Below are 15,301 nucleotides of genomic sequence, written 5' to 3' on the forward strand. Positions count from 1 at the left end.
CTGTGGGATGAATATGTAGCTGGTATCCGGGGGGTTCATTCACTGATGACATAGTAAAACCAATTTGATTTTAAATAGACAGATGTGCTGTGTTATGGAGAGTAATGTGTGACCGGAAATGGTCTGCAGTCAGTTGGTTGTTACCATGCGCCAGTGATGTTGGAGTATATAGTACAGCAAGATGAAACTATTATGTAGGCCAAATGAATAAAGTTCAGAGTTTGTCGGGTAGTGAAATGATTATTGTACATTTTAAGCGCTAGCTAAATTCATAAGTGTACTGTAAGCTAAATTACGGTGATTAATTTAATTAGCGAAGATGTGGAGACAATTATTTCGAAGTTCGCTCTTTCCAAGAGGGGATGCAAGTCTTTGTGAAAATGAGTACGCCGCCGTACTCATTTTCACAAAGAAATCACACAACTGGTTAGCTAACAATATGCCAATACATGAACATCTGCGAAGGAAGGTTCAATCACGCTGTTGACCAGCAAACGTCTGTACTGTATGGTGGTGGGCGGGGGCGCTACTGATGTACTGTGTAGCGGATGACGATGAGGCATACATAATAAGACTAGGCCTAGCCCAAGGCCTAACTTGACAGTGCAAAAATATGTGATAGAAAGTACACTTTCGAAAAGAAATAAATTTAAATAAAATAAACAAAAAAAACAAAAAACAAATAACTAAGAATCATTCAGTTGCAGAGGTACCTTGTACGTATTATACAATGCTAACAATGCGGCTCTTGTATCCCTAGCTAGGACAAGGCATCCATGTGCAAAGCAGTGGTGTTTATTCATGAAAAAAGCATGCCGGGATAGTTTGCCTTACCAGGAAAAGGTGACGTAATCTAGCTTATGACGTATGCATGCTAACTATAATTGTGAGTGTGACGTCACCAAAAAATGAATATTTTCTATTATAACCAAAATATTAATAACTACAAGGTTTCTGGGCGTAAATTGCCTTAATACGAATGAAGGGTTGCACAATCTCCTTGTCATACAAATTACAGCTCCCACTGACATCTCAGTCGAGAAATACGGGTAGCTGAAGTTTTTCTCGCAAATCTGACTACGAAACCATATCCAAATTTCACGTTCCACTTTTGACCCTGATTTGTACTTCACACTCGCCGCTGAGGGCGGCGTTCTGGGAACCCTGCGTCAATTACAAAAATACACATATTAAAGTTTAATTTCTAATTTCATTTATTAAAATGAATTGATACAATAAAATAAATTTTTGATTAAAATGAAAAGCAGTTTGAAATTAGAGGTTCTTAATTTAATCAGGTATGGCAAATGACTTTAGTTTTATAGCGATAGGTTTTGCATTTTGTATTTTCTCTGATATCAAAGCTATGCATTTTGTTCACACAGATCTATGGTATATTTCTTTTTGCGGTATAAGGCTGAAAGATGGTGTTTTTCATTTGCAATGCCTGTGGCCAATCTGTTAAAAAAGCTCAAGTTGAAAAACATTATATGCAGCAGTGCCGTCAATGTGAAGTTTTATCTTGCATGGACTGTGGCCAAGATTTTGTGTGAGTATATTATATTTAAAGTAAAAGCATTGGCTAAGATTCTTGCTTTTCCTGTCTCTCTAGTAGAACTCTTTTAATATGGTCAGCTCTGTTGGGCTCCTTCTCCATGTGGACATACTGTCACCCTCCTTTACAAATGTCCAACTATGATTTATTATATTGACAGAAACATTGGAGAGCCCTGCTTACAAATACCATGTACATCTGTGTATGATTAACTCAAATGCACACCAAGATTCCTTTTACAGTACATATTTATTTTTGCATTTAATTTTTTTCATTAATGTTTAGAGGCGATGGTTATAAAGAGCACACTAAATGTATATCAGAAAATGAAAAATATGGAAGCAAAAAGGAAGTTAGTAACTTGAAACCAAATAAGGGTGAAGTCAAACAGGCAGCATGGTTGGAGGTGAAATCTTATTATTTTAAGTTATTGTTGTTAATACTATTATTATCGTCGTATTATTGCTACTTATTTAATTTGTTATTATATCGTAATTGTTAATAAATTGTGGCATATATTGTTATTAATTGATATAATTGTTTCTAATGTTATTTAGAATACACCAGTAATATTTGAAAAAATCCATAAACCTGTAGGAATAGTTATGTAAATACCTTTTTTTTTTCTCAATTTACTTTTCAATTGAAATCCAAGGATGTTCTAAACCTTGCGATACATGGCATATTTTATAACTGAAAAAGATTACTTTTCAAAAATGGTACGTACAGTATTAACATTATTAATTTTTCCAAAATAATAAATATACAGTTTTTCAGAGTTGTATAAGAATTTTTTGCATTTTACTTTCATTCTATGTAGCGCGTCAGGGAAGCTTCTACCAGTCAGAAAACAAACCCTAAGATGAGGAACTTGCTGAACCAAATCATAGAATATCCAAATATTCCACGCAAAAAAACAAAATTTGAAGTAAGCATAATAATATTAATATTAATTAGTTAACATAATTGTTTGATGCGGAAGAAATAGTGCAAGTTCATCTGTAAAAATCATAATTGGGATGAAAAGTGCACAGTTTTAAGGATGTCAACAAATTTTGAACTGATTCGACTTTCTGATGAAACAGTGGAGCGGTAGCTTCGTCGTTAGATGCTTGTCTTCCAAAACCAGGCTCCTGGCTTCAAATCCATTAAAACAACTTTACTTCCTTCACATTGTTGTAAAAAGCAACATAAAATTCTGTCCAGCCATGAGGGCCGAGTCACTGCTTGTTGGATGAGAACAAAATATAAAATGCTGTGGCAATCCAAATATTAATCACAATTTAAATATAAAATGTTTGTACTTTTTTCTTACTGGTTTTTTTTTTTTTTTTTGTTTTTTGTTTGGTGTTCCAACAGAATTTTCTCAAAAATAGTCTGAAGCTGTATGACAATTATTTGATCCAGCAAGCATGGGTGATCGTTTCCGGATCCAACGAGAAGGTATATATGAATTGACTTTTTAGGAACTTAAGTTAAAGATCATGGGTGTGGGCATGGCTTATCTTTTGTCCTCAAGGAATGTATGTATTGAAGGATTTAAATGGTTAGTTGGTTGCTTCACAATCATGATAACATCATAAATACTGTCATTTCTGGGGTAATGAAATATAGTACAGTCTAATGTGGAATTAGAACTGCAAAAATAAATTTTGATGTATATATTCATAACATTAAAGCCCCATTCCCGACAAAATTACACTAAAAAAAGAATTTTAAAAAAATGCATATTCATTACTCTATTTATTATAAACCATGGAAAAATATTGGCATAAATTTTAGTTTTACGCAAAAGAATAAAAAAATGAGAAATACAGACTATTTCTCAAAAGAGATTACCATTTTCTCTACTAATTCTTCATTACTAGGCAAATTCAGAGGTTGTAGATTGCACCTGCTAGAATGCTGTCGCTTTTTCGTATACGATATACAGTCAATAAAGTGCACCTTCTCTAATGAGATTAGTTTTTATACTGCTCATCTCGCACACTGAAATCAGTCAAGTAGGCCTGAGATATGTTTGTTTAATTGTCAAAGTCTCGGTCAGAACCATTTTTTTAATCAAATTTTAAATAATTACTATGAAGTATTATATTACACAAGTGTCAATACTAGCAATGGAATATATCATGTCGGCCGTTTTTATGTCTGTTAACAGAACCTAAATCGAGGTAAGGCTAGGTATAGCCTAGCAGTGTTGGATAGGCTAATGTTTCCGGCGCCTACTATATTTCTTGGCAGACCTATCAGAAAATCAAACATAAAAAATTCATCCGCATTTATTTTCTGTGTGGAACACAAAAAAAAAATCAAATTTCAGTCTTATTTTACTTTTTTTTTTTCATGTTTAGGAGTGTCTAAATTCAGTTAAACTAGCAATTTCGTATTATATTTATAAATCTTTATAACATAAAAATCAGATTTTTCTTTTTTAATTGAAGTTTTGTCGGGAATGGGGCTATATTAATAGTGTTTGTACCTCAAATGCTATACAGTAACTCTTTTGACCATTTTCTACTTACTCTTATCTGATTAGAATGAAGAAGCTTCCAAACAAAATGGTGATAAAAATGAGAACCATCAAAAGAACACCCCTGAGTCAAATGCAGATGAAAATACTAATAAGGAAGAAAACAAATCAGAAAGCAATGGAATTGTGGGAAGGAAAAGGAAAATATCTGACCAAGGTAAGATTATAAATCAGTACATCAACGGATTCAATTAGACTACAGTGAATGTCCCAATAACATGCAGCTCGGTCCTTATAAAAACAGCCTGCCGTGCAGTGTTTATGTGTGCTAAAATGGTACCATGAATTGTGCAAAAGCCTGTCTTGTTAAAATGTAAGGTGATATAATTTAATTCATGAGAAATTGGTTATTTAAAGGTATTCTGATGGTATGAGACATAAATGAATGATATGTACTTTACACTGTAAATGAATACTGTATATAGCCCTAAAAAGCACTGTGGCACTTATTTGAAAATGTCAATCATTCACAAGCAAACAAAATCGCAGCAGTTCTAGCAATTATTAGAGACTCTTAATGGTTGAAGTTCATTTGATTTTCATTGTTGTTTTTTTTTTCTGTGTTACAGTTACTGAATCTGAAACCAAACGTAAGCAAGTTTGTTCAGAGGAATCTAGTGTTGATACCAACAATCAAATACCAGGTACATTTATTGCACATTGTAATATAATTTCAGAAATTCTGGTTATTTTGTGATTTTTACTCACACGAATACGAATCAATCAGTGTACAAAGTTTATAATAAAAATCTCATTTCAGAAAAATTTAAGTGGAATAATATGATCAAGAGGATATTACGAGAAAAAGAGAGTAAAGAAATGTCAATAAAGAAACTAAGAAAAAAGGTGAGAAATTATTATTTCTTAATGTCAATAGTTTGTATTAAATACATGTTATGTGTTAATAGAAATCACTGGAGATATTAGAGTGTTATTTGAAAGTGTATGGTACAGAGTTGAAATTAATTTGTTTCAAGAAAAAATTCCCAAGTTGCAATGGTATATGCTGTAAAGGAGTGTGATTATAATCTTGTGCCCCCCTCCTCCCCTTGAGTCTATCAAACCTTAATATATATTGCATTACAAATTACTTATGCCTGGAGCAAAGCTAAATCCTGGATAGAATTAATTTTTTGAAAACTAAAGAAAGCAATACTGGAGAAAATCATGGACGCCAACACAAAATTACAACTACAAACAGTGCTATTTTGCATACCATTATGAACCATGATAACAAAGGATTAGTTATATGTATTTCACTGAATAAACTTGTTTGATTTTCTTGCAATTTTCAGGTCATTGCTGAATACAATATCAGAAAAGGAGAAAGTAAAACAGAAGAAGAATTAAATGAAAAATTCTACAGGAAGTTGAATTCAAACCCCTCACTGATGATAGATGATAAAAGAGTCAAATTAATTATATGAAACTTGTTGATTGAACAATTGTTGATAGTCTAGCAGTCTTTCAACCACTAATTAAATCCCAGTGAACTAGTAAAGTCCATTGTACCTGGCCAAGTTGTGGTGGACTAGTAAATTCAGTCTTGCAAAGGGACGGTCAAAAATCGTAGAGTGTGGGTGGTTAGTGAAGTTGATAATTGAGACAGCATGTGCTACAGTCTACATTCGAATATATACCATGGAGATACTTCCATGAATATACAGTGCATATAATCGTACAGATTGTTCATTTGTACACATTGTTACATTGTTATATCCAGTGACATGAGTAGCCCTAGTGTGTAGTCGGCCTTCCACTAGGCATAATCTGAGTGGCCAGAGAAGTAATGGTAATTTTTAGAAGCCACTCCTTCACTAGGCAAGTGTTGATGGTGTAGTTTAACATGTTTTCAAATGGGCAGGTCCCAGTTGTGTAGTGAAATGTGTCTCCAGCTATTTAATTTCTTTGGACCGTTGGTGGGCTAATTTTTCATCAATTTGTAGTTTACTAGTAGACAGGTTAGCCTTGTTTACATGGCAGGAGCATTTATCCGTTGATGTGTAAATGGAGTTAGTAACTCTGCAAAACAGATGAGTAACTGCGATAATCTACACAGATACCTCTGCATCGCAGGAGTGTCAACATAGACCATTGGCGTGATCTTTATGCAAATTACCTGTTTTTGACCTGTGTGAGCCATCGCTGGCAGTCGCTGTTGATAAACAGTGTGAATACCATTATCATCATTTGAAAAATTGTTTTTATTAATTACGTACATTTTAAAACTTTTTTGACAAATGGTTTCAAAGCAAGCAGATATGTGTGAAATTTTTTCCGGTCAGTTTTATTCATGTGACTTCGTGGTTCAACCGATCGTTTTTTTATCATGTAGACACGCGACTGGAGATCATCAGTGTTACCTATCTGATAGCAAACGGCCGTGTAAACAAGGCTATTGTAATTGAAGGGCAAGATTTGAACTATCAGTAGACAATAAGTGCAAAGTGTCGTAACAACTATGATCTCTTATTTGCCAAATCCAGGGAAGCCAGACTCTAATGGCCCCCGGGATATTAATTAGCGTTTTTTGACCCAAATCAGCCAGAGCATGAAAAAAAAAAAAAAAACAGTCAAAAATGCTTTGTCCCGTATCCTACTGGGCTCTACCAAAATTCAGGCCCCGGTGTCATGGGGCGAAAGGAAGCCATAGCCAGGGGCTACAGCCCACTTTGTTACACCATTAAGTGCCATTTGATTACTGAGAGTTGTCAATCATAAATATACAAAAGGTATACTAAGAAATGGTTTCTTACTCTGTTATTATTTGCATTCACTAGATAATTTCAGTGTTCATTATGATACTACTACGAATTTTTAATAAACAGAGAAATTGTGTTGTCTGTTTTTACATTTTGAATATTTATTTCTTTTTGGAAATCAGAAATTCTGAGTAGAAATACTGTGACTGTTTAAGTATGAGTGACTACAAATAATCACGGATGTTTCTGCTAATTCTTGCTCCTTGGATAATATTTTTGGTAAAGCCCCTTTAAACGTATGTTAGCAAGTGCATTTGTTGCGCGTATTTTGGCTTTGTTCTGATTGGTCGATAGTTGATTAGATTGAAACTTTAGAAATGTCTATAATAGCATATACCTGCATAACTTTTCTTGTAGACTTGCCACAAGTCCTTTGTTTTTTTCTCATTCGTGACAGCGCAACCACCAATGAGCAAGTTAATTAATCCGAAAAAGAAATCGAGTATGGCACGCCAAATAAATTAGGTACGTTTCGCAATAAGAGCGATAAGTGAGTAACCCAAAATAAACCCAGGCTACTTTTTTGCTATGTTACTACTGAATATTATTATTATTACTGTATTTTGTTATTATTATTAACAAAAATTACATCTGGAAAGTTGCTGAGCGAAATATGCTGCTTTGTGAGGTTTGACGCGTAAAATTGTCATATTTGAGAAAACGCCTGTACGTCAACGTCTAATCATTGTCGTCTATGTATAGAGGGCTTGTATTGATTATTGTTTCCATGCAACGCAGATGCTGTTGGTGCAGCAATTAATGATGTTTAAATGTTCCTAAATAAATATAAAAAAAGCGTGAGTTTTAACTGAGTTAAACCATTGTCATTGAGTTTTGTGAAGATATGCCTCGGAAATTATTATTAATATTTGCTTTTAGGATAGCCTAGCTAGGGTAGGGGTTTACCTAGCAGCAGCAGGAGTTTTCAGTTTACTCTCCACACTCTGCTGGCTGGGTGGGAGACCAAGGCCTACCTAGGTCCAGACCTAGGGCCTAGGAGGCCTAGCTAGGCTAGACCCTAGGCCCTCCTGAGTTGGCTAGATACACAACACCAGGGAAGCGCCATATTTTCCAATTTCATCCCTGGTAAGATTGATCACCGTACTATTTAATAGGCCTTGTCCTAAACCAAAACAATTTATTTACAATTTCTCATAAATGAAGTACAAGTAGGCCTAGGGCAGGCCTATATTATTAATTTTGATTTTAATTTTATTTTGAATTTTGGTTGTTTAAATAAATAAAGATCAAGTGCAATTATTAGTTTTGAAACTTGGTTCGGATTTTATATGATTTTATATTTATTTTCATGACTTGCAAGATTGTTGGGCCAAAATATACCCAAAGATTTAATGAAGGAACCAGTTGTGAACAAATAAAATAAACCCACTGCGTACATTTTTAATGATCTTCTTTTCATTTACAGTGTATTCATAATTCTAGATAAAACAGAAAAAAAAACAATGTCTCGTGCCCAGGCTGAAAGTGTCATTAAAAACATAATTCGTGAAATAGCTCAAGAATGCGCCAGCAAAGGCCAAGCAGTGTCTGAAACACTGGTAGCCTTCATGGTTAAAGCAGTCGTGTTAGACCCATCCAATGAATTCAATGTTGACAGGACACTAACCAAAGATGATGTTCAAAAACTTATTAAGGTATTTACAAATGTTTAAACAATATTCAAACAACTTTGTGTTCACCATTTTTTTGTTTTAGAGAATTAAAAAAAAAAAAAAATCATAATTACCGCATATGCCATATTATACTTTAATTCTAACAATAGCTATGTGTTGAGCGACTTCTGGACACTCGATCTCCATCTCTGGACACTGTCAAGATGCAAGTTTACTTTGATATGAATTATACAACCAGAGGTATGAGTTTTGATAGCATTTTTATACCCCTTACTTCATCATTTGATTGTCATGATATGTCTGTCGTGATCATAATTAATTTTGAGCGCTCATGTAAACAAATCCATTGAAAATGTAAACCTGCTTACTGTACTCTTGCTTTGATTGGCTGTGAGCTGTTATTGAATGTACATTGAAAAAAACTTGCAAGTAATCATTATAAAGTAATTACTTTTATGTTTGGATGATTTTAGGGGACTTCCTCGAAGAGCATCGTCGTGTTCTTGAGCAGCGACTGTTGCCAGTGATTCGTGAGATCACTGACAGCCGTGCAAGAACTAGAGAGGAGTTGGAAGGCTTGTATCGGAAGATAGTATCTGCCGTCTTGCTGCGTTCTGGCCTTGGCTCACCCACAGATATAGCAGTGGTTAGGGAAGCTACAGGTACTATATCAGTTTACTGTAATAATGTACACCGTATTGCACAGTGTTGAACAGTGAACTTTATTATACAAAGGCATACACAGGGATGTAGTTATTGGTGGGGCGAGGCCACAGGGCCTTGAAGGTTTACCACTCAGTCTAAATAATATTTGTTGACTTTATACAGTGCATATTGTAGCGACTCTGTGCTTTTGAATGTAATTTTATGACCCACCTTTATTAACCTCCTTGTACATCCTTAACATCCACTCAGCGGTGTTTTTCGGTTTACAAATTAATTGAACTGAACACCTGCGCAATTTAATATTTTTTAGCCTCTTCCATGCCAACCTCATGACCTTTAACTTCAATAAAACACCAGTTTACCTGATTAAACTTGTGAATATTCTTGGTTACTATTAATGATTGCATATTCCATGTCTTAAACTATTAATTTTTCTATATTATGTTCATCTTATTTTTTTTTTATAGCTGCCCTCCAAAGTATCTTTCCACAAACTGAACTTGGTACCTTTATGTCGTTGACTAAGCGTGACAAAGAACGACAGCTGGTTGAACTTACCAACATAGTGACTGGCATCAGGCTCTTCAACAAGGAATGTGGGAAGGGAGGAGAAGGAATTGATGATTGTAAGGAACCATTGTCATCATCATTATTACTGTCATCATCACATACCTTATCATTACTACTGTCAAAAAAAGTTTTGCACATTATCATCAACAATGTTGTCTTCATCATCCCTTTCATCCTTATTATTTTAACCATCATCATCACGTGTTTCAAGTCTCATTAAACCTGCCGTTCTTTCACTTGCAACCCCTACATAATCTTCATAATCAATATTATGATATTATGATAAAAAACTGAGTTGTGTCAACATAACATGTTGTTTTGTGTTTTCAGTACCTGCTATATTAAATGAAGCGATACCAGCAACAACACACAATGTAGATGCCGCCACACAAAGAACGTGCCAATCTGCTTTTAAATATACTGGTAAGGGTAGTAGTGGAGCAGTTAATTAAATATTAAATTAATTAATTAGTTATTGTAAGGAATATGAAATAAGAAATAATAATATCCACTCATGTTCAGCTTGCATGCTATGTATAAATTCCAGGTGCCTAAACACAGTATCACATGCCTCTATCTGTTAGGCCTAGTACCTTTCATAAATGTTTGTAATTATTTGAAATTTACTTTATTCCCCTCAGCTCTGATTGAGCATATGATGGCTACAGATGTGCAGGATGGTCCTTCATTGCAACTGTTGCGAGAGTCCATGATTAATGCCAGACAACACGAAGCCTTCCTTCGAATTATCCTGGTATGTTTTTGACGGCTTTAAAGCTCATCCAAACGAGTGATCGTCATATTCATACTGGAGAACGCAAGTGACCTGCATGGCCATCTGGCGACTGTAGAGATCCCTCTTTTGCGACTCTTAGGCTGTGAATAATGCCAACTATATAAATATATAATGCACTGTATTCGCTACATTACCCTGATGAAAACTAAATAGCCACTTTGTATGTATGATTTGTATGATTGTATGTTTTTTGTTAATCTTTTTATTGTGTAGATGGAGTCATACCTAATAAACATGTAAACATCTTTTCTTTTTAGAATGATGTTATAAGTTGTGCCCAGCAGGTGGAGATGTTTGAGTCACAGCTTGCCTCCAGGATGGAGCAGCTGCAGGCCACGGTGCAGTCCAAGACAGCTGTTCCAACTGCTCAAGTCTATGTAAGTTGCATAAATTACAAGCCCCATGTGATAATTCAACAAAAGTGCTTATTAATTCAAGATTACTTTAAAAAGTGTATTTAAGGGTTATACAATTACACATTAGAATCTGTGTATCTGTTCATCACAATTAACCACTTTTAGACACATGGGATAAATAGAATCAAAATTAATCATAAATTATCTAAAAATTAGATTTACATATGTCTGCTTTTCAATATCTTAATATTAATTCATTTTTTATAAAACTGAAATCAATATTCAAATATTGAGAGGAAATCCAGCCATCTGGAATTTGATCTCACAACTCTGTGATTGAATTGTGCAAGCAAAATAATAAACATTTTTAAATCAACAAAATTAACTGGAATATGTTTTCTCTTTCAGCCACAGTTTATCAATCTCTCTCACCTGTGGAGTTGTTTTCAAGATGAGATGGTCCTGCTGAGTGTACTAAGTAACATTCTGGCTAGTCTTGAGCCATTTACAAAGGTATGATAACAGTTATGAGAAAAGTTGTATATTTCTGACTGATGAACTAGCTCTGACAATCAACATTTATAAATAACCTTATTTAATCAACACATAGGGTCATCGGGAAGTCTTTACAGATGAGATGCTCGCTCCATTTCTCACTGAGATTGATGTGTTGACAGATGAAGATAGAGTGAAAATGGTAAGGAGATTTGTGCCAAATTCAATTTGTTTACCAAATTGCATTGTATTATAGTTGTATTATATAATACAATTATTGTTATATAAAACAGATTAACATTGGGATGTCCTCCTGCTCTGCTTAATATTATTTAAAGATGTTCTCTACATGTGAATCAACTATTGATTGATTGATTCTACATGTAATATCTATAATAATTACCTACATATCAGCTTGCAACATTTGATCAATCTAAATGTAAATCTTGTTCATTTCATTTTGTTAGTCTGAAGGCTCAGAAAATCGAGTGAACCCATCAGAACTGAACAATGTGGAGTGGTTGTTTCCAGAAACTACCAAAAATTTTGAACGTTTGGTATTGCAGTACAAGGTAAGTTACAGTATAACTTAACACTTATCCTTGAAACTTGTCATAATAATCCTACATAATATAGTGAACTCGCACTCACCCATCAATTTGTGTCTTGTTGCTTATCATTCTATCATATAGAATATCAGTTTATCTATAAGAATATATAGTTGTCATTGACTGAATGGTTGATTGATTGTTTGATTGTGCCTGATGGAAATGTTAACGTTCTTTGTTTTACATTTGGGTTGCTGTTGCATACTTGACAGTTGAATATTGTTGAAATAAATTAAATAAAACTGTTATGTTGACAATTTAACGAATTTATTGTCATGACAAAATTCCTTACCATTTCTTTGAAGGCAACGCCAAGTAGAAATATTTTCGATTTGCAAACATGACAAATATCTCAAATATTATCTTATAATTATTATGTACCTTCATAAAGTGCTGCTTGGATGTATTTTGTGAAACTGTTGCCCAGGAATGGAGGCACCACCAGTGTCATAATGTACAATACAAAATGCGAATACATTTGGTGTATCTGCAACACCCTGTGAAATGGGAAACCTTGTTATTGGCAGTGATTGAGTAAATACCATATTTTTGTTATGTGCTTATCATCATCATTAATATCATTTTTAATTATCATCTCTTAGGGCTATTGTGGATGGTCTCTTGTGCAAAAGAATGTACTCCTTATCCCAGGCAACCCAGACATTGGTGTGATGAGGTACCAGAACAGACACTACGTGTTCTCATCAAAGCAGGCAGCCTACGAATTCGCCAACGATCCAGACACGTATATCATGATGGTGGCAGAGTGCGCTAAGAAAGCTCCTGAACTCATCCAGCTTCTGGAACTCCATGCTCAGTTTGCTACAATAACACCATATTCACAGGTATGGTTTTTACTATAGCATTCTATTCACAGGTACAGTATTTACTATAAAACCCTATCTATTTACAGCAATATCATTTACTATAACACCCTATTCACAAATATGGTATTTACTATAACCGGGGACCTAGAGATCTCCACGGTTCAGCGCACACACAGTGGCTGCAACCAGATTAGCCGACTGAGCTAAGCTGATCTCTCAATTTAAATATGTATTTCTTCAGAGGTAGATTATTTACTATACTGTTAGTTGGCTCAAAAATATGTAATTCTTACTTCTATTCTTATTATTATTATTGAGTCTTCCATCATTTATTGGTCATCTGTTGTATGTATCACATATTTTCAAAATATGTACATCATTTTTAAAGTAGTTTTATTCAAGTAGTAAATTTAGTTTATGTGGGTTGGATTTAAAAGTAAATATATTATTTATAATACTATCTACAGGGAAAAGATCAAGGCAAAATGATTGAGAAGCCAATTACTAAATGTGATGCTGGTATCCAGACGGAAGTTCATCCAATTGAATCAAACATCGTCAAGTCTTACGAATGGAATGAGTGGGAGTTAAGGAGAAAAGCTATCAAACTGGTCAGTAATTCCTTATTCATTATCATCTTAGCCATCATCATTGGCAAAAACACCCAATTAAATAGTGTAGTAACTTCTACATTTCTTCTTATTGTATTATGTAGACAATTTTTTCACTGTTTTGTTCATTTATTTTATGATGCGAGGCTTCCAAACTGTGTTACCCTTGTCAGAGACCTTTGAACCCTCAATGGGAAATCTCTGGTGCTACCACTGCTTCTAAATGATTATCAAGATGATGATTACACTATGCAACAGTAGTGCATTTTTGTATGCATTGTTTTTTTTGAATACGATAAAAACAAAATTGATCAGCTTGCTTCCTTCCTTCAGGCAAACTTACGGAATAAGGTGACTCACTCAGTTCAGACAAACCTTAGCAACTTACGGCGGGACAATGTGTCGCAGGTCTACCTACCAAAGTATGTAGCAGGAGTCTTCTTTATTTTATTATTCTTACTTAGTAAGCCGAAGGTTTAGGATAATCATAATACTGTAAGCCTATGCTCCTACAGTACACAATGCTAGAGCATCTGTGATGGTAATAGTAGTTGTGGTGAAGATGATAACGATGATGAGAATAATGATGATGATGAGAATAATGATGATGATGAGAATAATGATGGTGGTGGTGATGATGAAAATGGTGATGTTGAGAATGATGATGAGAATAAGGATGAGGAGAATAATGATGGTGACAAAGATGATGAGAATGATGATGGCAATGATGATGATGAAGATGATGGTAATCAAAATAATGAGCATGATGAAAAGAATGATGGTAATTATTAATAAAATGAGAATGATGAAATCAATGATTTTGATAATTTACACACCAATGATTTGATTGACACACTGGTTGCATATTGTTATTGTAGGGATACTGGATCTCAGACAAAGCAAAGCAGCGGCACAAATGTTCCACGCCCTCAGACGTTCCTTGCTGGTCTTCGCGGAGGAATGCGTAAAACAACCGTTATGACCAAAGTTGACCTAACACAAGATGTTGACCAGACTTAGCACATTTTTGCAGCTTAATATATGATTCTGAGATGTATTGTCAAGAATTTTAAAATATAAATATAAAGTGAATGAATCCTTTAGCATAACATGAATTAGATAATTACATTGTTTATTTTTTAATTTAATCTTATACAATAGTGAGTACTGTTATGTATTGCTTTTGTGGAAATAAACGACATTGAATGTTAATATTGACTACAGTTCTGGTGTCATTCAGCGATAGTGTCAGCATGTCTCCAACAAGTTGTCCTAAGTTCCAACACAAACTACCTCAGCCCCACAGAGACAGGATAGGAGTATTTTTGGTGTGAATCACCTACAGTCCAGACTTTTTTCCAGTAGTGTCCTTCTGGTGGTGATTGGGCAGTACACAAGACCAACAGCTTAAACGTCTCATTCGAAAGATGATTCTTATTCAATTAAACAGTTAGTCACATAAAAATCAACTGGACAGATCATTAGATAAAATGTTAAACTTTATTCAAATTTTTCATCTCAAAATAAATTATCCAACATAGAACACACAGGTGCTTACAGTATACAAAACAAAAAACTGAAATTTGTATGAATTTAGAAACAACTTAGGTCCGAAATCTTGTTGAAATCAAGAAAATTAACAATTTTATCCAGTAACATATTCCAGCTACATCCATTCTCTTTAAAAAAATATCTGAAACCCATAATTCCTTTGCCAGTGTTTTGGGAATGTGTTTGTACGGTAGGTATGTGTTACTAACTGGAAGGCTTTTATTGTGCAGTACAATAATAAATTGTAACAGAACTGCTACAATATATCCCAAGAAGTAGTCCTGGTCATGGTTCTTTACAAATTACAGGGAATTGCTATACTGGAGAAGGTGGGGGGGGG

At 34.4% G+C, this 15,301-nt stretch overlaps 2 protein-coding genes across 4 annotated transcripts; both read left to right on the top strand.

Annotated features, from left to right (window-relative positions):
- Nucleotides 1-765: 765 nt before the first annotated feature.
- On the top strand, nt 766-6,927 carry LOC117105693 (cell growth-regulating nucleolar protein-like). Its single transcript, XM_033246922.1, has 9 exons — nt 766-843; nt 1,386-1,549; nt 1,841-1,961; nt 2,376-2,483; nt 2,915-2,998; nt 4,092-4,242; nt 4,655-4,729; nt 4,846-4,931; nt 5,381-6,927. The coding sequence occupies exons 2-9, from the start codon at nt 1,425-1,427 to the stop codon at nt 5,510-5,512; spliced, it is 882 nt and encodes a 293-aa protein (XP_033102813.1). The 5' UTR covers nt 766-843; nt 1,386-1,424; the 3' UTR covers nt 5,513-6,927.
- Nucleotides 6,928-7,397: 470 nt separating this feature from the next.
- LOC117105692 (cilia- and flagella-associated protein 206-like) lies at nt 7,398-14,622 on the top strand. Of its 3 annotated transcripts, none has more exons than XM_033246919.1 (15): nt 7,398-7,644; nt 8,274-8,502; nt 8,631-8,721; nt 8,955-9,143; nt 9,615-9,773; nt 10,048-10,140; nt 10,359-10,471; nt 10,771-10,890; nt 11,278-11,382; nt 11,480-11,566; nt 11,832-11,936; nt 12,575-12,817; nt 13,267-13,410; nt 13,744-13,832; nt 14,289-14,430. In XM_033246919.1, exons 2-15 carry the CDS (start codon nt 8,311-8,313, stop codon nt 14,428-14,430), a joined length of 1,872 nt encoding a protein of 623 aa, XP_033102810.1. In that variant the 5' UTR covers nt 7,398-7,644; nt 8,274-8,310. The 3 variants fall into 3 exon arrangements, with proteins under 3 accessions (XP_033102810.1, XP_033102811.1, XP_033102812.1); XM_033246920.1 differs by lacking the exon at nt 7,398-7,644 and adding an exon at nt 7,735-7,933; XM_033246921.1 differs by lacking the exon at nt 7,398-7,644 and having other exon boundaries at nt 8,311-8,502; nt 14,289-14,622.
- Nucleotides 14,623-15,301: the final 679 nt, after the last annotated feature.

Source organism: Anneissia japonica, unplaced genomic scaffold, assembly GCF_011630105.1.
Source record: "Anneissia japonica isolate Jap-2015-1 unplaced genomic scaffold, ASM1163010v1 scaffold287754_len4335492_cov202, whole genome shotgun sequence".
Taxonomy (NCBI): Eukaryota; Metazoa; Echinodermata; class Crinoidea; order Comatulida; family Comatulidae; genus Anneissia; species Anneissia japonica.